The sequence below is a fragment of the Odocoileus virginianus genome, chromosome 22 (genome assembly GCF_023699985.2).
Source record: "Odocoileus virginianus isolate 20LAN1187 ecotype Illinois chromosome 22, Ovbor_1.2, whole genome shotgun sequence".
Taxonomy (NCBI): domain Eukaryota; kingdom Metazoa; phylum Chordata; class Mammalia; order Artiodactyla; family Cervidae; genus Odocoileus; species Odocoileus virginianus.
In genome coordinates this window covers 37,324,132-37,347,950 of record NC_069695.1, presented here as the reverse complement: position 1 = coordinate 37,347,950, position 23,819 = coordinate 37,324,132, and the positions used below count along the sequence as shown (strand labels likewise).

Below are 23,819 nucleotides of genomic sequence, written 5' to 3'. Positions count from 1 at the left end.
AGGAACCAGAGATCAAATTGCCAATATCCGCTGGATCATCAAGAAAGCAAGAGAGTTCCAGAAAAACATCTATTTCTGCTTTATTGACTATGCCAAAGCCTTTGACTGTGTGGATCACAATAAACTGTGGAAAATTCTGAAAGAGATGGGCATATCAGACCACCTGACTCACCTCTTGAGAAACCTATATGCAGGTCAGGAAGCAAAAGTTAGAACTAGACATGGAACAAAAGACTGGTTCCAAATAGGAAAAGGAGTATGTCAAGGCTATATATTGTCACCCTGCTTATTTAATTTATATGCAGAGTACATCATGAGAAACACTGGGCTGGAAGAAGAACAAGCTGGAATCAAGATTGCCGGGAGAAATATCAATAATCTCAGATATGCAGATGACACCACTCTTATGGCAGAAAGTGAAGAGGAACTAAAAAGCCCCCTGATGAAAGTGAAAGAGGAGAGTGAAAAAGTTGGCTTAAAGCTCAACATTCAGAAAGCTAAGATCATGGCATCTGGTCCCATCACCTCATGGGAAATAGATAGGGAGACAATGGAAACAGTGTCAGACTTTATTTTTTTGGGTTCCAAAATCACTGCAGATGGTGACTGCAGTCATGAAATTCAAAGACGCTTGCTTACTCCTTGGAAGGACAATTATGACCAACCTAGATAGCATATTAAAAAGCAGAGACATTACTTTGCCAACAAAGGTCATCTAGTCAAGGCTATGGTTTTTCCAGTGGTCATGTATGGATGTGAGACTTGGACTGTGAAGAAAGCTGAGTGCCGAAAAATTGATGCTTTTGAACTGTGGTGTTGGAGAGTTGGGACTCTTGAGAGTCCCTTGGACTGCAAGGAGATCCAACCAGTCCATCCTGAAGGAGATCAGTCCTGGGTGTTCATTGGAAGGACTGATGCTGAAGCTGAAACTCCAATACTTTGGCCACCTCATGCGAAGAGTTGACTCATTGGAAAAGACCCTGATGCTGGGAGGGATTGGGGGCAGGAGGAGAAGGGGGCAACAGAGGATGAGATGGCTGGATGGCATCACCGACTCGATGGACATGAGTTTGAGTGAACTCCAGGAGTTGGTGATGGACAGGGAGGCCCGGCGTACAGTGGTTCATGGGGTCGCAAAGAGTCGGACACGACTGAGTGACTGAACTGAACTGAACTGGATTATACAGACCATGGAATTTTCCAGGCCAGGTACCAGAGTGGGTAGCTGGTTCCCTTCTCCAGGGGATCCTCCCAACCAGGGATCAAACCCACGTCTCCCAAACTACAGGTGGATTCTTCACCAGCTGTGCTCCAAGGGAAGCCCATGATCAGGGCAGACTCAAGCATCGCAATTAAAGTTAAAATAACTCAACAGTGATTATCATCACCACTTACTCCAGGGACACCGAACTTGGATTGGAGTTCAGTTAAATTAACTGCCCACACGTACACAAAATATTATCATTGTTCAGATAAATACAGGCATACTTGAAGACATTGCAATTTGGGTTCCAGACCACCACAATAAAGTCAATATTGCAAAAAAGGAGTCAGACAAATATTTTGGTTTCCTGGTGCATATAAAAATTATGTTTACATTCTGTTAGTCTACTAAATGTGCAATAGCATACATCTAATAAAATGACAAGCTTTAATTAAAAAAGTACTTTATAGCTAAAAAGATGCTAGTTAATCATTATCTGAGATTTCAGCAAGTCATAATCCTTTTGCAATAGTAAAATCAAAGTTCACTGAGCATTATAACAAATATAATACTACTACTATTAGCAAGAAAAACAGTAATAATGCTAGCAACATTGTAAGAATGAGCAAAATGTAACACAGAGACACAAAGTGACGGATGCTGTCGGAAAAATGGTGCTGAAAGACTTGCTTGATGCAAGATTGCCAAAAGCCTTCAATTTGTAAAATATAAAATTATTTGTGAAGCATGATAAAGTGAAACATAATAAAATGAGATATGCCTATATAACTGAATTCTAGAGTTATTCACAATGACCAGGAAATGATCCAAAAATACTAAACATATAAAGAAACTGGAAAACATGACCAACTCAAAGAAATTTCAATCAATGGAGACAAACCTCAAGATGAACCAGGTGTTAAAATTAGCAGACAAAGAGTTTAAGGAACAAATACACTTGTAATGAATAAAATAGAAAAATTTAACATAGAAAGTATAACAAACATACAAATGGAAATTCTAAACCCAAAAAATCCAGTATCAAAAAAAAAAAAAAAGATCTCTGTATGGGCTTACAAGCAAATTAGAAACAACAAAAGAGTTGATGAATTTGAGGACAGATCAATAGAAATCATTCAATATGAATAAAGAAAAATAGGTTTTAAAAAATTAGCAGAGAGTTAGGAATCTGTGGGACAATAACTAAAGATCTATGGTAACATACATGTAAACAGAGTTCCAAAAGGAGAGGATAAAGAGACTAAGGAAAAAAATGTATTTGAAAAAATAATGGCCAAAAATTCTTTATATTTCATGAAAATAGCATTCTTAAACATTGGTTTGGGAGTTTGAGTTGATTTAACTTTCATGAAAAGTCATTTGGCAATGTGAATCATGAATTTTAAACGGATTCACATGTACTTTAAGCTAGTAGTTCTGCTTACAGAAATCTATGCCCAGGAAATAGGTGGAGATAAGGTAAGAAATGTATTCACAGAAATTTTCTTCAAAGCGTAATCTATAATGAAAGTGAAAGTAAAAGTCACTCAGTCATGTCCAACTCTTTGAGACTTAAAACCTTGTATTATCTAATAATAGGTTAATTGATAAATACTGAGTAATAGCTGTCACACAATAAATATTTGTTATATGAATTAACATCAAGTTTCTCATTAAAAAGGACATCAGAAATTATCATACACTGAAAAAAGCAAAAAATAAATTCTGTATAAGCATAATCCCTACTGTAACATAGAAAATAATATCATAAAAGAGACAGAATGGGGAAAAGGGTTCAAAGGACTGTCTCTGAACGGAAGGATTATCAAAGATTTTTATTTTCTTCTTTACACTTATCAATATTTTTCAAAGTTTTATAATATGAATATATTTATACATATAATCAGAAAACTAGATTCACCAGTATGAAGCTATAAATATATACCAAGCATATCCTTAAGATCTGAGTCCTATATAGTGTGCCTTCACCAACCGCCTAAATTTACCTTGGTCCAGAGCCACTCCCATTCATATCCAGACTGAGCTCTCGAGGTTTAGTAATTTCTTTATTAGCAATCAGTTCTCTTGACTTAAATACAGCTTGAGTCCTTAACCTGTAAAAATAAATTTAGACATAGAAATAGACCAAACAATCTTAAAATCTGTATGGACCCACAAAAGAGCCTGAATAGCTAAACCTTGAGAAAGAAGAACAAAGATGGGAGCGTTACATTTTCTGATTCAAACTCTATTATAAGCTATAGTCATCAAAACAGTACAAGCATACAATTCTGCAATAAAACACCAAACCACCAGGTTAAAAAATTCAGGAGAGGATCTGAATAGACGTTTGTTCAAAGAAGACATACAGATGGCACATGAAAGATGCTTCACATCACTAGTCACTAGGGAAATGAGAATAAAACCACACTGAGATATCACCTCACACCTGTCAGAAGGGCCACTGTGAAAAAGAAAACAAGCGCTGGTAAGGATGTGAAGAAAAGGGAATACTTGTGCACTGCTGCAGGGAAAGTAAATTGGTGCAGCTGCTATGGAAAACAGTATAGAGACTCTTCAATAAATGAAGAGATTCCTCAATTAATTAAAAATATAACTACTATATGATCTAGCAATCCCACTCCTGGTATTTATCTGAAGAAACCAAAAACACTAATTAGAAAAGATATATGCATCCCTGTTTTCACTGCAGCATTATTTACTCGAATAGCCAAGATACGGAAGCAACGTTAAGTGTCCATCAATAGGTGAACGGATAAAGAAGATGTAGTATATGTATACAACAGAGTACTAGCCATAAAAAGAATAAAATCTGCCATCTGTAACAACATGGATGGACTTGGAGAGTATTATGCTTAGTGAAATAAGTCATACAGAGAAAGATAAATACTGTATGATTTCACTAAAAAACAAAAGAACAAACATAACTAAACAGAAACAGAGTCATAGTTATAGAGAACAAACAGAGGAGAGAAGGGTCACGGGAGGTGAGAAATAGGTGTGGGAAACTGAGGTAGAAAATTTCAGCTGCAAAATAAATGACTCATGGCTACGAAATGTACAGTGTGGGGAATATAGTCAATAATTATGTAATATCTTTGTGTGTTGACAGATGACAATGAGTTGACTCACTGGAAAAGACCTTGATGCTGGGAAAGATTGAAGGCAACAGGAGAAGGGGATGACAGAGGACAAGATCGTTGGATGGCATCATTGACTCAATGGACATGAGTTTGAACAAGCTTCGGAGTTGGTGAAGGACAGGGAAGCCTGGCATGCTGTAGTCCATGGGGTTGCAAAGAGTCAGTCATAACTGAACAACAATTACCTTGATACCAAAACCAGACAAAGAAAGTATGAAAAAATAAAACTACAGACCTGAGAAATATTGATGTAAATATTCTCAACAAAATATTAGTAAAAAGAAATTATTAATGCACATTACTTGTCAACAAAGGTTCATCTAGTCAAAGCCATGGTTTTTCCAATAGTCATGTATGGATGTGAGAGTTGGGCTATAAAGAAAGCTGAGTGCTGAAGAATTGATGCTTTTGAATTGTGGTGTTGGAGAAAACTCTTGATAGTCCCTTGGACTGCAAGGAGATCAAACCAGTCCATCCTAAAAGAAATCAGTCCTGAAAATTCATTGGAAGGACTGATGCTAAACCTGAAACTCCAATACTTTTGCCAACTGATGGGAAGAACTGATTTGTTGGAAAAGACCCTGATGCTGGTAAAGATTGAAGACAGGAGAAGGGGACAACAGAGGATGAGATGGTTGGATGGCATCACTGACTCGATGGACATGAGTTTGAGTAAGCTCCGGGAGTTGGTGATGGATAGGGAAGCCTGGTGTACTGCAGTCGATGGGGTCGCAAAGAGTCAGACATGACTGAGTGACTAAATTGAACTGAATGCATAAAAAGTATTATACACTATAACCCAGGAGATTTATTCCAGGGATATAAGGCTAGGTCAATATATATATAAATAAAAAATCAATCAATGCAATCCACTGTATTGGCAGGCTAAAAAAGAAAAATCAAACAACCATGTCAATTATCCCATAAAAGATACTTAACAAAATGCAATGGACATTATAAAAACTTCATGCAATCTAAAAGGAATAAAAATAAAAAATGAACTGTTATCAAAATTAAAAACTTTTGCTTTGTGAAAGATCCTTTTGAGATTGAAAAGAAAAGAGACTAGGAGAAATTACTTGCAAATCCACCTACCTATCTGACAAAGGACTTATATCTTTTGAATATATAAAGAACTCTCAAAACTCAACAGGAAAACAATTCAAACAATCCAGTTAGACTATGACAAGTGATACTAAAAAGAATACCCAAAAGAATGGAAGAAGGGCAAACTAGCAAATGAAAGGATATTGAATATCACTAACCATAAGGAAAATGCAAACTAAGGTGACAATGAACTATCACTACACAGATGCAGGACACATCAAATAAAAGTTTGTGACACAATCGAATGCTGATGAGGGTGTGGAGAAATGATCTTTCTCATGTTACTGGTAGGAGAAGTATTTTAAACTAAATGAAAGCAGAGTCATTCAGCCGTGCCTGACTCTTTGAGACCCCATGTGGCAGCCTACCACACTTCTCCATCTTTGGGATTTTCCAGGCAAGAGTACTGGAGTGGGTCGCCATTTCCTTCTCCAGAGGCTCTTCCCGACCCAGGGATCGAACCTGGGTCTCCTGTGTTGTAAACTAAATGAGTATAAGCTAAATAAGATCTCTTATATGATTTAGCAATCATACTCCTAGTTCTCACTTGCAGAAACAAAAAACTTAGGCCACACAAAAACTTGTATAAGAATGTACATGGAAGCTCTATTTGTAACTGAAAAAAACCTGAAAACAAGGAAACTGTCTAATAGATAAATGGTTAAACAAACCACAGTATATCTATATCATGGAATGGTACTCAGAAGTCAAAAAGTATAATATATGTAACAATCTAGATGCATCTTAGCATTATGCTGAATGAGAAAAGCCAATATCAAAATTTAACATTATGCATAATTCCATTTACATAAAATCCTTAAAATAATAACAATCTAGAAATAGACAAAAGATTAGGAGATCCCAGGGTTAGGGACAGATGAGGGCGAAGAGTGACTCTAACAGCATAGTTCAGGGACCTCCCTGGTGGTCCAGTGGCTAAGACTCCACGATCCCAATGGAGGAAGCCCAGGTTCCATTTCTGGTCAGGAAACCAGAATGCCACAACCAAGAATTTGCATGCAGCAACTAAGAGTACAGATGCTACAACTAAGGATGCCTCACATCATGACAAAGATGGAAGACCTCATGTGCCACAACTGAAGAGCCAGTGAGTGAAGTCGCTCAGCTGTGTCCGACTCTTTGCGACCCCATGGACTGTAGCCCACCAGGCTCCTCGGTCCATGGAATTCTCTAGACAAGAATACTGGAGTGGGTTGCATTTCCTTCTCCAGGGGATCTTCCCGACCCAGGGATGGAACCCAGGTCTCCTGCATTATAGGCAGACATTTTACCATCTGAGCTACCAGGGAAGCCCAAAAAATAAGTGTAATCACTCGGTGGTGTCTGACTCTTTGCGATCCTATGGACTGTAGCCCACCAGGCTCCTCCATCCATGGGATTTTCCAGGCAAGAATACTGTTTACCATCTGAGCCACCGGGGAATCCCAAAGAGCCAGTGCAACCAACCAAATAAATAAATAACACATATTAAAAATAGATGAGGACACAGTAATAATCTAATCAGGAAAATAATTTGAAAAAGAAAATACACATCTTTATGTGTATTACTTTCCTATACACCTAAAACTACCACATTGTTAATCAACCATGCTCCAATACAAAATTAAAAAACAAAACAAAAAAACCCCAGCATAGTATAAATGAAATCTTGGTGGTGCTGAAATAGTTCTACATTTTGACTGTGGAAGTGGCTACATAAATTCACATGTGATAAAATGACACAGAAACACACACACACATTGTACCAATGTTAATTTACTAGCTTTGACAATATATTATGTTTGTATAAAATGTAGTTGTTGGGAGAAACCGGGTGAAGGGCACAGAGAATCTCTGTACTATTTTTGCAACTCCTATCAATCTGCAATTATTTCAAAATAAAAAGTTTTAAGAAATCTCTATACACAAAACTTGTTCAAAATTTGTGTTTCATAGTGCTTTCATCTAAGCTAAGGTGATCAAGAGAACAATAAGCACTTTATTATCATGAAGGAGCATATACAATGCTGTTGAAATGAACATGATGCCTAACATAAAATTATCCATTCTCCCCTGCTAGACTGTGATCTCTTTAAAGTCTGCATTTAATTCTTTTATCTATCTCAACTACCTAGAACCATTCCTCACATAACACAGACATTCAATAAATGTTTGTGGAATGAAGTTCTCAGGAGAAACTACACGTTAACTGGAGAATTAGAGATTGGGGTCATAAAATTGAAGCAACATTTCAGCCTTTGGTGACAATCCTGTTACAAGAGGCTTCATTTTCACTTACTTTAAAAGCCTCCAGGTTCAACAGTGAAGAATAAAATTGATCATAAAGGAGGAGAAAGAGGAAGATCACATTTGCTTCCTAGGGAAGTCAGCACTGCATTGAAGAAAACAAGACTGAACTTTCAAAGACATGAGGATTTAAAAACATGGAGCAGGATCTGAAAGTCAAAGACAACTAACTCCAAGAAGTAAAAGAAAATAACACTAATATTAGGTGTGCAAGGATCAACATGTCTAAGAATGTGTACAAAGGGGAAAAGGTATGCTTGACCAAGGAGAAAATGGCAGGGATACACACACACACACAAATATATACTCCCTTTCCTTGAAATTTACTTATAAAAAGACATAAATGCCATATTTTCTTATGTTTAAAATTGCATTTGATCTATTACTATTTTGAAATTAAGATAACAAACTTTGACTTTGTATGTAAAACTATAATAAACACTACATGATATTAAATAGGGCTTTAGCTTTTAAAACATTGTTCTTAGGGAAAAATTGTCAGAGGAAGAGCAGTTTAAATGTGGGAAGGTGTATAATAATTGGCTATTGAACAGGTTATGCTTCATATCCAGAAAAGGTTGAATTTAGCAGGTTCTCTTTGTTATAAGGAATGATGAAACCTAGTCACAGTGAGTCTCATTTTACATCCTAAAATTTTAAGTTTTTACTTAATGCTTAATATTCTCTACAATGACATCAAATAACAAAGTATTTTGTGTAATGGTAACATTGTTGAAAAATACTGTCTTTAGAATCCAGCCAAAACTACACTGGACAGGTGAGAAGTAGATATTCTAAGCTAACATTTTGGAAGACAAGGTAATCTTTCAGTTCTTTCTCAAAAGACTACAATGTATTTGGAAGTCATAGCTGCTATGCATCTTGAGCAAACCAAGATTCTGAGGAACTTCTGTTCCTACGCATCTGTTACAGTAACACAGCTGTCATTTTATACTGTATTATCCAAACTACAGGTACTGCTGAAAAAACAGACAGAACTCACCAGTTATAGTCCAGTCGAGACTGATGAAGCTGCTGCTGTTTCAGGAGAAGTTTTGTCTCCTGCTGGGCCAACAGATGCTGAAGGCGCTCCTTTTCAATTTCCAGCTCCATTTTCTGAAGCATAAGTTGCTGCCTCCTATCTTCCGAGAGCTGCTTTCTGACATCATTTTCATTAGGTGGCAGTGCCCCATGGCCATGCATCAGAGACGCCCAGGAAAGCCCACAAAACCTGCATGAGTCCAGCTGTGTCTTGGAATGCTGAGGGCCCATGTTTGTTGGATGGTTCTCGTGAACATGATCTGCATTTTCAGAAAGTCCATGGCCACAACACTGACTAGACGGAGGAGCCTGAAGGTGCTGGCATTCCTTCATCTTCAGTTCTTTGGGAGGGGCTTTCTCTGTTGGGACTGCGTCTACTAGCTTTTTCCCTGGGGATCTGTAATTACATGCTCTGGTCTCTGAGGGCACCTTGCTCATATCTTCTTTGGAATAATGAAGGGTTGCTGGTTTCAAAGAATTATTCCTAAATTCCACAAGGGAGTCCAAAGCGGAGTCCTGATTTGCAGACTTAGGCCTCTGCTTGGTTTGAGTGTGGATCTGTGGTTTGGCTACACTTAAGTAGGAACCATCCAGTTCCATAGATGCAGACGGGAGAATGCTTTTCCTATTGGATACCTAAAAGGAACCACAAGATCACTTGTCAAATAAGAGCACAATAGAGGGAGTTCTTTTGACTCTTCAGAAATCAGTGACACATGTTTACCAAGACAAAGCTGTGTTTTTGTCTTCTTAATAAAGATAGTATTCACAGCTAAACAGATATGTGCCACAAGGCTAAACTCATTTTCAAACAATCTATATTTCAGTAAATTCACAAAGAAGAGAAAAAGAAAGCGTTGCCACTCACTGCTTAAGCAAGACTTCAGGAGTTGCAAATAATAAGTTATATAACATCAACTTTGAGAAGAAAAACATTAAATGTTAATGTCTTAAAATGTTTAATTTTGAATACTAAGCCAAGAAATCCATTCAGCCACCTTAAATACCTTTTGATTGGCCATTACACAGCATGAGAGTTGATGTAAAACATTTCACCTTATACTGAATAGGATGTTAGTTACTGCTAGAAATTTGATGACTTTTTATAAACATCTTTACAGTACACAGATAAAACCAACCACTTTCCACAAAATATGATTCTAATCAAAAGCAGTTATTTAAATACAAAACATATTTAATTTCAGCTATAAACATAAGTGATTTCTCAATTAGGCTGTTCAAGTGATTACAGTCTGACAGAAGTCAGGCGGAAAGGAAGCAGTCGCAAATTACTGTTGACAAGCCGATAGAGTGAGCCTCCCCAGCATTTTAGCCTCAAGCCTATTCTGCTGGGAGAGCAAAACTGAGTTGTTAGCAATGATGCTCAAACTTTAGCACGAATCAGAATCACCTGGAGGGCTTGTTAAATGTGAATTGCTTGGCTCACTCCCTAGAGTTCTCAGCTCAGTAACTCTAGAGTAGAGCCGAAGAATGTGCACTGTTAGCAAGCTCCTGGGTGGTGCTGCCAACCTGGGGCCAAACTCTGAGAACCACTGGTCTGCACCGTGAGCCGTTGGACTCCTCCTCTGTCCCTCCCATAAGGACCACGCTGATTACACCAGGCTTACCCATGGACTCCTGGATCATTTCATCATCTTAAGTTCCTGAATGGCATCTGTAAAGTCTCTTGTCATACAGAGCCTCCGTGTCATTTAAAGTGACATTCACAGGTTCCAGGAATAAGGACATGGACGTATTTGGAAGGCCATTATTCAGTTTGCCACAACTTTTAAAATAAGAACTAATTCATAAGCAGTTGAGATGGTTATGTATTCTAGAGATACAGGAAGAATGAATAATCGAGATCCCTAGCAGAAAGGGGGGGGGGGGAATCCCACCAATTTATTTTGCAATAGTTGAAAATGAAGAACTAATTGGTAAAAAGTATCAACTAACAGATATATAGCAATGCCATGTTTCCTAGCCTATAATAAAAGAGGGCTAGTACAATGACTCAAGATTACAAGTGAGGTTCTAAAACAATGTTAAAGGAGTTCTACTTAAATGAAAATCAGCCACATACGTGGAGATGACCTGGGTCTCTTCATAGAAGGCATGCAATCTTGTATACCGAGCAGATGACAAACTACATAAAAGCAACTAGTTCTGGGGCAAAATTTATGATAAACTACCGCATAAAAAATTAACCTTATTTTATACCTAAGGAAGAACTCTAGTCCACATTAATCTCCCCTATTCTGAACTTCTGTAGCACTTACTGTCAACAGAAATGTTTACCATCTGCTACTCTGTATGATAAATGACTTTTTAAAGGTTATACTTTTAAAATGACAGATAAATGTTTTGAGTCCAGAAACATAAATCAACTATTTTACATCATCATATATTTTCTAATCCACGTATCATTAATATAACAGTAGATACCATGTATGTAGTATTTTTTATTCATGTTTTTGTTCCTTAACATTATTTATATATGTGCATTGTTAGGTACTAACAAAGCTTACACTTACTTTAATGGTGCTGATAGCTACATTATTCACAAATGTCAGGTATTTGGAAGCTTTCTAAAACAGATTTTTTTTTTTTTTGTAGTTAGCATCTATGTTTTTGAGAGGCACTTCGATGTGAAGATTTCCATGCATGCTTTGCTCAAAGACAACACTGCTTTGCCAATTACCTGCTAGGGAACTGTGCGTATCGCTAAGCAGAATTCTAAGACGGTCCCCAAGATCTCCATCATCTTGGTGTCCCCACCCTGTATTATCTCCTCGCCTTGATTGGGGTAGAACTTATGAATATGATCAGTGATCAATCCTGTGGTTATGTTACGTACATGCCAAAATGGACTTTACATATATAACTAAGGTTCCTTACCAGCTAACTCTGAATTAACAAAAAGGAAGATGATTTCATGTGGGCCAGACCTACTCAGGTAAGCCCTTTCATAGACAGTCTGGTGCTCTCCCCAAGGTCAGTGATTCTCCTGCTGGTCTTGAAGAAATAAGCTATTGTGTTATGGGAGGGCTTTTTTGTTTTTTTGGTAGATTTTATTGAACTACAGTTGATTTACAATGTGTGTTAATTTCTTCTGTACTACAAAGTGACTCATTTATGACAAAACATAATGGAAAAGAATATGAAAGCGAATACTCCTTTTCATATTCTTTTCCATTATGTTTTGTCACAGGATACTGAATATACTTCCCTGTGCTAGATGGTAGGAACTTGTTTTTGCCCATCCTATATGCAAGCGTTTGCCTCTGCTAATCCCATACTCAGTCCTGAATAGTCACTGGATGGACTGGTGCTGAAGCTCCAATACTTTGGCCACCTGATGCAAAGAACTGATTCATTGGAAAAGACCCTGATGCTGGGTAAGACTGAAGGCAGGAGGAGAAGGGGACGACAGAGGATGAGATGGTTGGATGGCAACATGGACTCAATGACATGAGTTTGAACAAGCTCCGGGAGTTGGTAAAGTCTGGCGTGGTGTAGTCCCTGGGGCTGCAAAGAGTCAGACATGACAGGAACTGAACTGAGCTGGAGAGAATCCCAGACTCACAGGTATAGAGAGCAGACTTGTGGTTGCCAAGGGAGAACAGACGTAGGGGAGTGAAGGAATGGGGGGCTCGGATCAGCAGAGGCAAACCATTATATACAGGGTGGGAGGGCTTATGAACGGGCTCATATGGCAACGACCTCGGGAGCAGAAGGCAGTTTCCAGGCAACAGGGAGCAAGAAAACAAGGCATCTACCATACACATACAAGAAAATAAATTCTGTGAAAAACCTTGTGAGTTTGCAAGAGGACCTAGAGCTCCCTGCTGAATACAGCCCAAATGACACCTTGACTGCAGCCTTCTAAGACCCTTAGCATAGGATCCAGCTAAGCTGTGCCAGACTCACAGACCCACAGAAACTATGAGGCTGCAAATGTGTGCTGTTTTAAGCTGCTAAGTTTGTAGTAACTTGTTATACAGCAATAAAAACTATATAGAATATTATTCAACTTACCCGAGCCTCAGGTTCCTCAACAGTAAAATAAGGATTAAAAATAGCACCTACATCAAAACTGAACATTGTGGTGAGACAGATGAGTAGTTATCAAGAGTATTTATCTATAAGGGTACTAATTTACAAAAAGGAAACACAAACCTTCTATTTACCCAAACTTCTTTCAGGCAGAACGCTGTGGTGCATGTGTGTATGTGTGTGTGTGTTGGGGGTGAGATCACCCTAGGGCATGTTCATGTTCAGTTACAACAGATTACCCCTAAATCGTCTTAAAAGAGAACAAGTTCAGTTATCAATCTTTATTTTGCTATAGTGAGGTTTTCAGTAGGGCCAGAGTTGAACTTCTTGAGATAACGGAGAGGTTCTCCATCTTTCTCAATCATACAAAGGATGTCAGTCTTACACCAACATCTTGCCCTGTCTCTTAGGGTTGTTGTGATGATTAGATAATTCATATACAAAGTGCTTTGGACAGTGCTTAATATAAAGTTCATATTTTTAAAAAGTTTCCTAGGACTACTACTGTTATGATCACTGACTTCCCTGCCACAACAAATTCTGAAGGCAGGAGGTGTATATGTATATGTATAGCACTGGGGCTTGCACATAGCAAGTACATTCTCAATAACTCTGGGCTTACTGTATCAGCTTAGAAGAAAAATTCAAATTGGGTTACAGGTCACAGTAACTAAAGAAAAGAAAATCACAATCCATGATTAGGCTGAATCATGAGCTACTAAGGTAGAAGAGAAAAGAAATAAAACTTCCTGTTAGAATATGAATATAAGAAATTATTTTATTAGTGGAGTTGAAAAACATTGCTTCTGGAACACATGCAAGTCCCAGTGGGCCTAAATGAAACAGATGTATTTTTCTTTCTGCTTCATGCTTTCTATATATTTACAAATATAACTTCTCTTAACTAAGGTTTAAACTAACAATGAATCCCAAACTGTTGTCTCTAGCATATGGTTTTTATATGAATTTTTCAGATATATAACACTAACTTAAAAACCATTAGGTTTTTTAAAAAAAATGAAGGCATAACATGTATAATAAAATGCATAGATCATTACTTGCATTATCCCATGTAATCATCACCCAGATCAAATTATAGAACAATTCCAACATCCTAGAAAGTTTCTTTGTGTCCTTTCTAGTCAATATCACATCCTCACACTCCCAGGAGTAACCATATTCTGACTCCTATGATCACAGATTAGTTTTACCTAAGCTGAACTTCAATATAAATGGAATTATACTGCCTGCTACTCTTTTGTACCTGGCTTCTTAAGCTCAATATAATATTTGAGTATTTTCTATGTTGCTTTGTATATCAATAATTTATTCTTTTCTCATTGCTGCATAGTACTTCATTGTATGAACTAAGCAAAATTTGTTTACCCATTCTTTTTACTGGATTAGGTTTTTACCAGCCTAGGACTGTTAAAAGTAAAGCTGCTATGAATATTCTCATACAATACTCTCTCTGTTTTGAAGTCATGTAGCAGATATTAACTTTGTTAGAAACAGCCAATAAGTTTTCTAAAGTGATCATTCTGTTTCACATCCCCATCAGCAAATTAAGAGTTGCAGTTACTTCACATATACAGTAATACTTGCTAGTGTGTTTCATTTTTAGTCTATTTGGTGATGTGTACTTAAATATCATAATGGCTTTATTTTCCATTTCCCTGATATGTAATGATATTAATGAACATAAGCTTGCTGGTCATTTGGATATCTTCTTTTATGAAGTTATTGTTGGAACCAATATATTTAAATAATTCAAACTAATTCTTAAAGGACTGAAAATGAGAAATGAAAAATGAAGGTTGGAGAAGACAATTTCATGCAAACTGTATCTGATAAGCCTACTTAGCTCTAACTGATCACCTTCACTGAACACTAAATGCAGAACATGCTCCCAGAACACACTGTCACTTTGGCTGTTTTCAACTCAGAGTTTACCATACACCAAGTTAAACGTTTTACATATTTAACCTATTATTCTTAACAGAAATTTTGTAAGGTATTAATTGGCATTTTACTCATGAGAAAATGAAGTTCAAGAAATCAACACAACTTTTCCAAGCTCATGTCAATACTCTACATCAGACATGGGGCTATGTCTCACTGTAAACCTTGAGACTTACTCCAAATACTTACACATTACTTCGTGTTGTAGATTTTAAAACATTTCTTTAGTATGAAATACCATAAACATAGAAGTACACAAAACAAATAAGATCAGCTTAGTGAATAATCACAAGGCAATGCCCAATGTAACAGAAGATGACCCTTCTGTACGCAGAAGACCTCTGATGACCTGAGCCATCACCACTCTCTACCTCTCTTGCCAAAACAGGGAATGATTATCTTGACTTTAATGAGAACTTCTCCTTTGCTTTAATACTCCTCTGCTGAAATACATAGTAGAATTCAGTTGTACTTGGTTATTTTTGAAGTATAAATAAAACCATATGATATACATTCTTTTTTGCTTAATTTCTTTCACCCAGCATTATATTTGTCAAGTTCATACATGGTGCTGCATGTGGCTATATTCTCATAGCTATATAGCAGGGATCAGCAAGTTTCTTCTGCAAAGGGTCAGACATCTAACATTTTAAACTTTGCAGCACATACTGCTTTTGTACTGTGAAATCAACAGCTATTCTAGAAAAACCTTATTTGTGGATGCTGAAATTTGAATTTCATGTAATTTTCTCATTTCAGGAAATAGTCTTTTTTCCTCTAACCATTTAAAAAGTTAAAACCATTCTTAGTTTGTGAGTTGTACAAAACAATGCAGTTGGCTAGATCTGGCATGCCATGCTTTGCCAACTGAACTTGATAATTATGTTGAGTGCTCTTCCAATTAAAGGAGTCTATGAATATCCTGGGGTATGCTCAAAACTAAACAAACTGAACAATATGACTTGGGACATGCTATCTATTTATATGTTTTCTGTGTGATGAAAATGAGTTGGATCGATTGCTTACACAGAAATAAACAGGGACTTCCCTGGTGGTCCAATAGTTAAGAATCCACCTGTCAATGCAGGGGACACGGGTTCAATCCCTGGACTGGGAAGATCCCACATGCTGTGGAACAACTAAGCCTGTGTGCCACAACTCCTGGGCCTGCAATTACTTGAAGCCCAAGTGCTCTGGAGCCTGTGGACCACAATCACTGAAGCCTCAGTGCCTACAGCCTGTGCTCAGCAACAAGAGAAGCCACAATGGTAAACTTGTGCAGCAGTGAAGATCAGCACAGCCAATAATTAAATAAAATTATAACAAGGGAAATAAATGGAATAATATCTAGCAGAAAAGCATGTAGAAGCATATACTTAGACAGGAAAAACACATCGTATAAACCAAAAAAAAAAAAAGTTTAGACAGAAAATGATCTATGGAAAACAGTAAGTTTAAAATAGTAGCATATTAGGATTTGTCTTACACAACATGTATTACAATCTTGGCTATATCTTTAGACTCTAGATGTGACAGAAATGAAGCCAATAAAATCTTTGACAAGGCATGCTGTGGGATTCACAGCACAGAAGAAAGATGAGGAGAAAACGCTGGCAACACTTGGAACAACAGAGTAGAAGCATAATGTATCTTAACTTGCGTAGACACAAGTCAATGAGTAGATAAAAAAACACCAGTGAGAAACGTATAAGGTTTAAAAAAAGTGTGACAGACTTAAATGAGATACTAAGAATTTTCTGATACTGAAGGTTGGTAAATTTCTGAGTTGCATTTTCTGAATCTTTAGGATCCCTTGCTAAAATGTGACAGATATTTTTTAAAGACTTCATAGAAAATAAAGGATGTCTTTTTTACAAACATTTATGATATGACCTTGTATACATGCATGAAAGCATACACGAATGTGTTGTACATAATATATACATACCTAGGATAATCTAGGGCTTTCTTGTGTTCTCACATAATAAAAAATAAAAACTACAGTATTATTTCATGAAAATAGCATCAACAAGTAAACAGTCATGTTTTATAAATATGCCCAAATCATTTTTACGAGCTCAGCCAATCTTTGCTACGAGCCATAAGGAGAGAGGCAAACTAAACTGCAACAATTATTTCCTGCAACAGGTTGTTATTTACTTTGCATAATTAGGAAGAGATTACTTAGAACGCATTTATGAGTTGTTAACCACAGGATTAGCCAACAGTACCAACAGATTTTATTGGTATTCATTTCTCTAATGGTAAATAATAATTTACTATCCTAGCAAACACCCTATTAACAAACCTAATAGTCTCACTGATAGCCTTATAAGAATAAAAATCATTTTGTAACTTCAGAATTTCCCCCTTTGTTCTTCATTTTATGATGAAATCAGAAATCCAGAAGCGAAATATTTCTAAACTTAAACTACTGTGTGAGGGGCAGGTCACTGTATTATCCAGAACATTTGGAGTTAAGATAGAATAAGGCACAGAACGACTTGCTGCATTTTTTAGTGAGCTTACAAGAACCAGTTGTCAAGCTGACAGAAACTACGTAACGCCAACAGCTGCACTGCATGGTTTGCCAAAGTCTCATCCCAAATAAATGTTCCTTCTCCCCAGTGCAATTAACTCTCCTACACTGGCAGATTCTGCTAGAAGATCATCAAGGTAGATTACTTTCTAGCATTATGAACTAAATACTTACAGGTGTTATATCATCAGTTATAACTTACAAACTTTTGCATTTAGCAAGACATCCAGGCAAATGAATCATCTAATTGATGAATTATTTATAAGAAATTCTCAGCATGCTCCTGGCGTCATCCATGGCCTTTTCCAGGTCATATGACACCAATTAGAGCTGAATTTTAAATTATTCAATAACCTGAACTCTCTTGTCATTTAACATATAGATATCAATGCAGTAAACAAGTTAAATCTAATGGGCCCTCGAGGTTTAAGCTTCTCCACTGCACAGCCGCTGAGGCTGCAGGCCATCAGTGGAAGAGAAAAATAACAGAATGTGGCAGTCAAACACATTTGCAAGGCTCTAATAACTTATTCTAGTTCCCATAGGGACTGTGGCACAACCTAGGGTTATTGAATCTGAAAGACATTAAAGTCAATAATTATGAGATTTACAAGAAGATAGGCACATAAGATTGTACAAAAGACAAAATTCTAGCAACAGATACCAAACGCTGAACCAATACTTAGGACACACCATGTGTTGTTCAGTCACTCAGTCGTGTCCACCTCTTTGCAACTCCATGGACTGCAGGACTCTAGGCTTCCCTGGTCTTCACTATCTACACCATGGGCCTGGCAAAATTTTTAATAGTAATTATCAGACTCAGAAAAGGCTAAACCCCATACTCTTTAATCATTACTGCATTTTTTGAAAGCTGGCATGTGTTGACTTGCTATAAAAATGAATAGAGAGCACAGAATAATTGACAGTATACTTGAGGTCAAAAGACCTTGATTAGAATTCCAGCACTGCTACTTAGGAGTTATATTATTATTGGTAAGTCATTTTACATCTCTTAGATAATTTTAAATGTTAATAAAATGGTTGAGTTTGATGATCTCTATAGTTTATGCCATCTTTAAGGGCTGAAAAACCCAAGGATTGGGTTGCTGTACCCCAAGGAAATGAAAGAAAAGCAAAAGATAGATGAGAAATTATACCAGTCAGTACATGTTCACTTATCAACCAACAGACATACTGCAAAATTACTAAATGTCCCTTGGTTCTAATTTTCCTAGCAAATTCTGTCTTTTAACACTACTGCTGTATTTGGCTCATATGCTCAAGAATTTACATCAGCAACTAAATTTATCAATCTGCTCACTTAATCTGAGAGAGAAATAAATAATAATGAATAAGTCAAAAATATGGTTGTGAGGCGAGTCCTAAATATTTTGATGGGATGGGACAAACATTCACCATAGGAATACATCACAGTAGTACCAATTCAAATCACTTCCACATATATGATCTTAATTGCTAAAAGAAAAAAAAAAAGCAGTTTTGTATATGACTTTCTTAATCTACAAAAGGGAACGTGCACAAGGCTAGTTTTAATTACTTAGTAAAGATCAGAAAACAGGCAAAATAGTTTTATAGAGAAAATGAGACAAATTAGAAGTGGTGAGGATAATCTTCACAGGTACAAAATGAAAATAAGACATAATGAATAACAAAGCCCATGGTACTTGACTTCAGTGAGGGATGCAGCACAAGAAAATGGTCAATTAGAGCTTACACCAACTATCCTCTTGCCCTGCCCACCGGCATTACCTTTAGACAGAGTACCCGGGGCTGCAAATAGAGCTCCCCTGGCCCATTCACTGTCCTCCCATCCACCCCTTCGGTAACAGTCAGGCTAAAAAATGGAAACAAAAACAGCATGTAGGTAGATGTTTCAATGTACATTTTCTTCTTTTAAAAGATCAAAAAAGACTAGTTTGCATCAAAGGAAGGAAAGCTTTAACAAAAAATTCCTAACACACTGTCTAGAAAATATAAAAATACTATTTGAACATGATCAACTGTCCCTTAAGGGAAAGGCAGAATGCATTTATGTTGGTTGAGGGAAAAAGCATTTGTGTTGTATTTTTGAGACTAGAAAATAACTATCTTAAAAAAGAGCATTTATGAAATATCAAGAAATATTAACTATAGTCTACTTGTAGGAAATAAGAGGGAGGTAGAACCAGGCTCTTTATTATATTAAGATTTCTCAAAGTAAATCACAGTCCTTTCACTAAAGATTAGGGTCTTCCATATTCATTTTCCCCTCCATATAAACATCTACATATCAAAAATGTTTAAAAAATCCAACAAGAAAAGCATTTCTGAATGCACAAGGAACTACCAAACTGCAGAGATTTGAGTTTTAAGAGGGCAAGCTCTTCCTTGGGAACTCAAGATTTTTTAGAATTCTTACTACTTTAATTCAAAAAACTATTCAACATTCAAAAAACTAAGATCATGGCATCCAGTCCCATCACTTCATGGCAAACAGATGGGGAAATAATGGAAACAGCGACAGACTTCATTTTCTTGGGCTCCAAAATCACTGTGGACAGTGACTACAGTCATGAAATTAAAAGACGCTTACTCCTTAGAAGAAAAGAAATGAGAAACCTAGACAACATATTAAAAAGCAGAGACATTACTTTGCTGACAAAGGTCTGTCTAGTCAAAGCTGAGTTTTTTACAGTAATCATGTACAGATGTGAGAACTGGACAATAAAAATGGCTGAGCACTGAAGAACTGATGCTTTCCAATTGTGGTGCTGGAGAAGACTCTTGAGAGTCCCTTGGACAGCAAGGATATCAAACCTGTCAATCTTAAAGAAAATCAACCCTGAATATTCATTGGAAGGACTGATACTGAAGCTGAAGCTCCAATACTTTGGCCACTTGATGCGAAGAACCGACTCTTTAGGAAAGACCCTGATGCTGGGAAAGATTGAAGACAGGAGGAGAAGGGGATGACAGAGGATGAGCTGGTTGGATGGCATCACTGACTCAATGGACATGAGCTTGAGCAAGCTCTGGGAGCTGGTGATAAACAGGGAAGCCTAGCCTGCTTCAGTCCATGGGGTCGCAAAGAGTCAGACACAATTGAGTGACTGAACTGAACTGAACTGATGGAAAGAGCTGACTCATTGGAAAAGACCCTGATGCTGGGAAAGACTGAAGGCAGGAGGACATGGGGATGACAGAGACGAGATGGGTGGATGGTATCACTGACTTGATGGACATGAGTTTGAGCAAGCTCTGGGAGATGGTGAGGGACAGGGAGTCCCGGTGTGCTGTATGTAGTCCATGGGGTAACAGAGTCAGACACGACTGAGCAACTGAACAACAATCAGTCCTCTAATTATATAGTACCAAATCCCAACTTCTGAAAGTTCAGTACACTTTTTACAAGTTATTTTAGTTTATTGTAAAAAATCATGAAAAAAGATTTCATTTAGGAATTAATAAAAGATAAAATTAGTGATACAATTTGCTGGTACTCAAATGTCCTAACTGCTTTTCCTAAGCTTTGAAATTCTACTCATGTTTTAAGGCTGACTTAGTACCACTTCCTTCCACTGTAGTTCCCTCGTTTCCCCAGCTCACATGAGCTGTGCCTTCCCTAGGAGACACCCCAGGACTACTGTGTTCAGTCCCTTATTGTATTTATTTCATCCTGCTCCATCATAATTAGTTGTTTTCACATCTCTATGTTTCTTTGTAATGTATAAGAATGTACACTTCTCCTTGTGGAAACAATGAAATCTATGAGGGCGATGACCTCAAAAGATACCATTAGTATTGTTCATTGCTATATCTCAGTAAGAGATAATAGGTGCTTGACAAATATTCTTTGCATATACTTTCGCCATCCCCAGTACATTGTACAGAACTTGAGGAGAGTGGCAATATTACTTTCAATTTCATATTTCAATGACACTGGTCTTTATAAATAAAAGATACTTAAAGCAATATTTGTGGAACACACCAATAAGCAGGAAGCAGGAGCAGCATCAGCTAAATGACCTAACTTGTATCCTAAGGAATTTGATAACTTAGTTTTACTTACTATAAAATGTGTTGTAGTTGTTGCAGGAGCCACTTACTTTTTACATAAGTACTTTTTTCCAATAAGTCTTTAAAAGTTAATAAAAAATTCTATAAGTGCAGGGAAAATTCCAACATTATACAGAGTCAGCAAAAATAGGGATCTCAATGTCTGTTTGGTTTGGATATGTGAAACAGGTGGTACTAGTGTAAAGAACCTGTCTTCCAATGCAGGAGACATAAAAGAGGCAGGTTCGATTCCAGGGCTGGGGAGGTCCCCTGGAGAAGGAAATGGCAACCCACTCCAGTATTCTTGCCTGGAGAATCCCATGGACACAGGAGCCTGGTGACTACAGTTCAGAGTTGCAGAGTCGGACACAACTGAACTTAGCACACACACACTGTGAAACAGTAAATAACAAGAGCACCTTTTGCTTTTGAGATGAAAGTTTAAACTTGAAGCAGATCACTGTACTACCGTTCCATGAAAAGGTTTTAAAACAAGAATCTATACTGAAAGACTACAGGACGTGTGCCGTATCAACCTCTATTAGGGATAGGCAAACAGACTGGTTATAAGCGATAATACCTGAATAAAAGGCAACTACCTCAGGAATCTTACTTTGAGTTATTAAAAAAAAAATCAGTCTTGACATAATTGACTTTCATGTCATAAACAAGGCTGACATATTTTGAGAAAGACAACATTAGGTTCAGAAGAAAGATTTATGAAAATTTTGGACAAGTAGGATTTTCAAGAACGTAAACTTAATTGTGTTTTCACCAATCTTTTTTCTATTAATGGTGTGCTGCAATGTGTAAAAGATACTCTCAAACAAATACAGTCCTAGAACTATTTTTAAAAATACTTAAAATAAGCTTATTTCCCTTTTCTTCCATGCTTTTGAGTGCTGCTCTAGTGCTAAATATGAGAAGAAAAGGTTAGGATATATTTTGAGAAGAATGACCAATTTCTTAAAAGTCATTAAATGTGAGATACATGGGAATAAACAAAACCTTTGCAGCTAAGGCTGTATTTGTTTAACAACAGAAGGAAGAGTATTTATAAACAAAATGCTATGGATAAAGATATTAGGTATTATCATCCTCCTCCTGTTCTATAATTTTACCCAAAGGTATAGGCTAGCAATTGGAGTGAGTGGGGAGGATGAAGATCTGGAAGTATCTGTGAGTTACTGCCCTAGCTGCCAGGAGTACAAAGCTTGGTAAGAGTCTCAACATTCATGGCCCTCAAATTTTGGCTAAGGAGGAAAATATTTCGTGTGATAAGATTGTTATTGCAAAGAGATGAGGATCATTAGTGAGGTTACTTTTGTTATTAGTAGGGAAAGGGCAAGTTGGTAATTTTCATAAAAGATGGGACCTTTAGACTAAATTTTGGAAGACAGATTGGAGTTCATTCATGATAAAGGTATATGTGAAGGTGTATAGGGTATGTGGGATAGGACATCTCAGCAAGTGTGTAAAATAGGATGACAAAAGCCTAAAATAAATATAATTATAATATTAAAAGGAGAAGAGAGAATGAAGAAGTAATATTTGAAGAGAGAATGCAGAGAATTTTTTGAAACTGCTATCAAGCCACAAATTTAAAAAGTAGTGTGAATCCAAAGGAGAATAAATACAGAGAATGCAAAAATCCATCCACAGAGCACATCATAGTAAAACTGCTCAAAATCAAATAAAAAATAAAAAATTCTGAAAAGCCAACAGAAAAACAGGCACTTTATCTTCAAGGAGACAATAATAAAACTTACGAATGATTTTTAAATTTAGAATAATTCTATTACCTAGAAAAAATACTACAAATGAAAGCGACATTTTTTTTTTCATTTATTTTTATTAGTTGGAGGCTAATTACTTTACAATATTGTAGTGGGTTTTGCCATACATTGATATGAATCAGCCATGGATTTACATGTGTTCCCCATCCCGATCCCCCGCCCCCCCTCCCTCTCTACCCGATCCCTCTGGGTCTTTCCAGTGCACCAGGCCCGAGCACTTGTCTCATGCACCCAACCTGGGCTGGTGATCTGTTTCACCATAGATAATATACATGTTTCGATGCTGTTCTCTCGAAACATCCCACCCTCGCCTTCTCCCACAGAGTCCAAATTCTGTTCTGTACATCTGTGTCTCTTTTTCTGTCTTGCATATAGGGTTATCATTACCATCTTTTTAAATTCCATATATATGCGTTAGTATACTGTATTGGTGTTTATCTTTCTGGCTTACTTCACTCTGTATAATGGGCTCCAGTTTCATCCATCTCATTAGAACTGATTCAAATGAATCCTTTTTAATGGCTGAGTAATATTCCATGGTGTATATGTACCACAGCTTCCTTATCCATTCATCTGCTGATGGG

At 37.0% G+C, this 23,819-nt stretch overlaps 1 protein-coding gene across 4 annotated transcripts in view; it reads right to left on the bottom strand.

Annotated features, from left to right (window-relative positions):
* The window catches only part of KIAA1328 (KIAA1328 ortholog), a 406,763-nt gene that overhangs the window by 146,454 nt on the left and 236,490 nt on the right, over positions 1–23,819 (bottom strand). For 3 of the 4 annotated variants that reach the window (XM_020869551.2, XM_020869547.2, XM_020869553.2), the window contains 2 exons: positions 8,786–9,459; positions 3,211–3,318 (listed from right to left, as the gene is read on the bottom strand). In XM_020869551.2, the coding sequence (XP_020725210.2) occupies positions 3,211–3,318; positions 8,786–9,459 (782 nt within the window). The remainder of the gene's footprint in view (positions 1–3,210; positions 3,319–8,785; positions 9,460–23,819) is intronic. The other variant, XM_020869550.2, reaches the window with a different exon arrangement.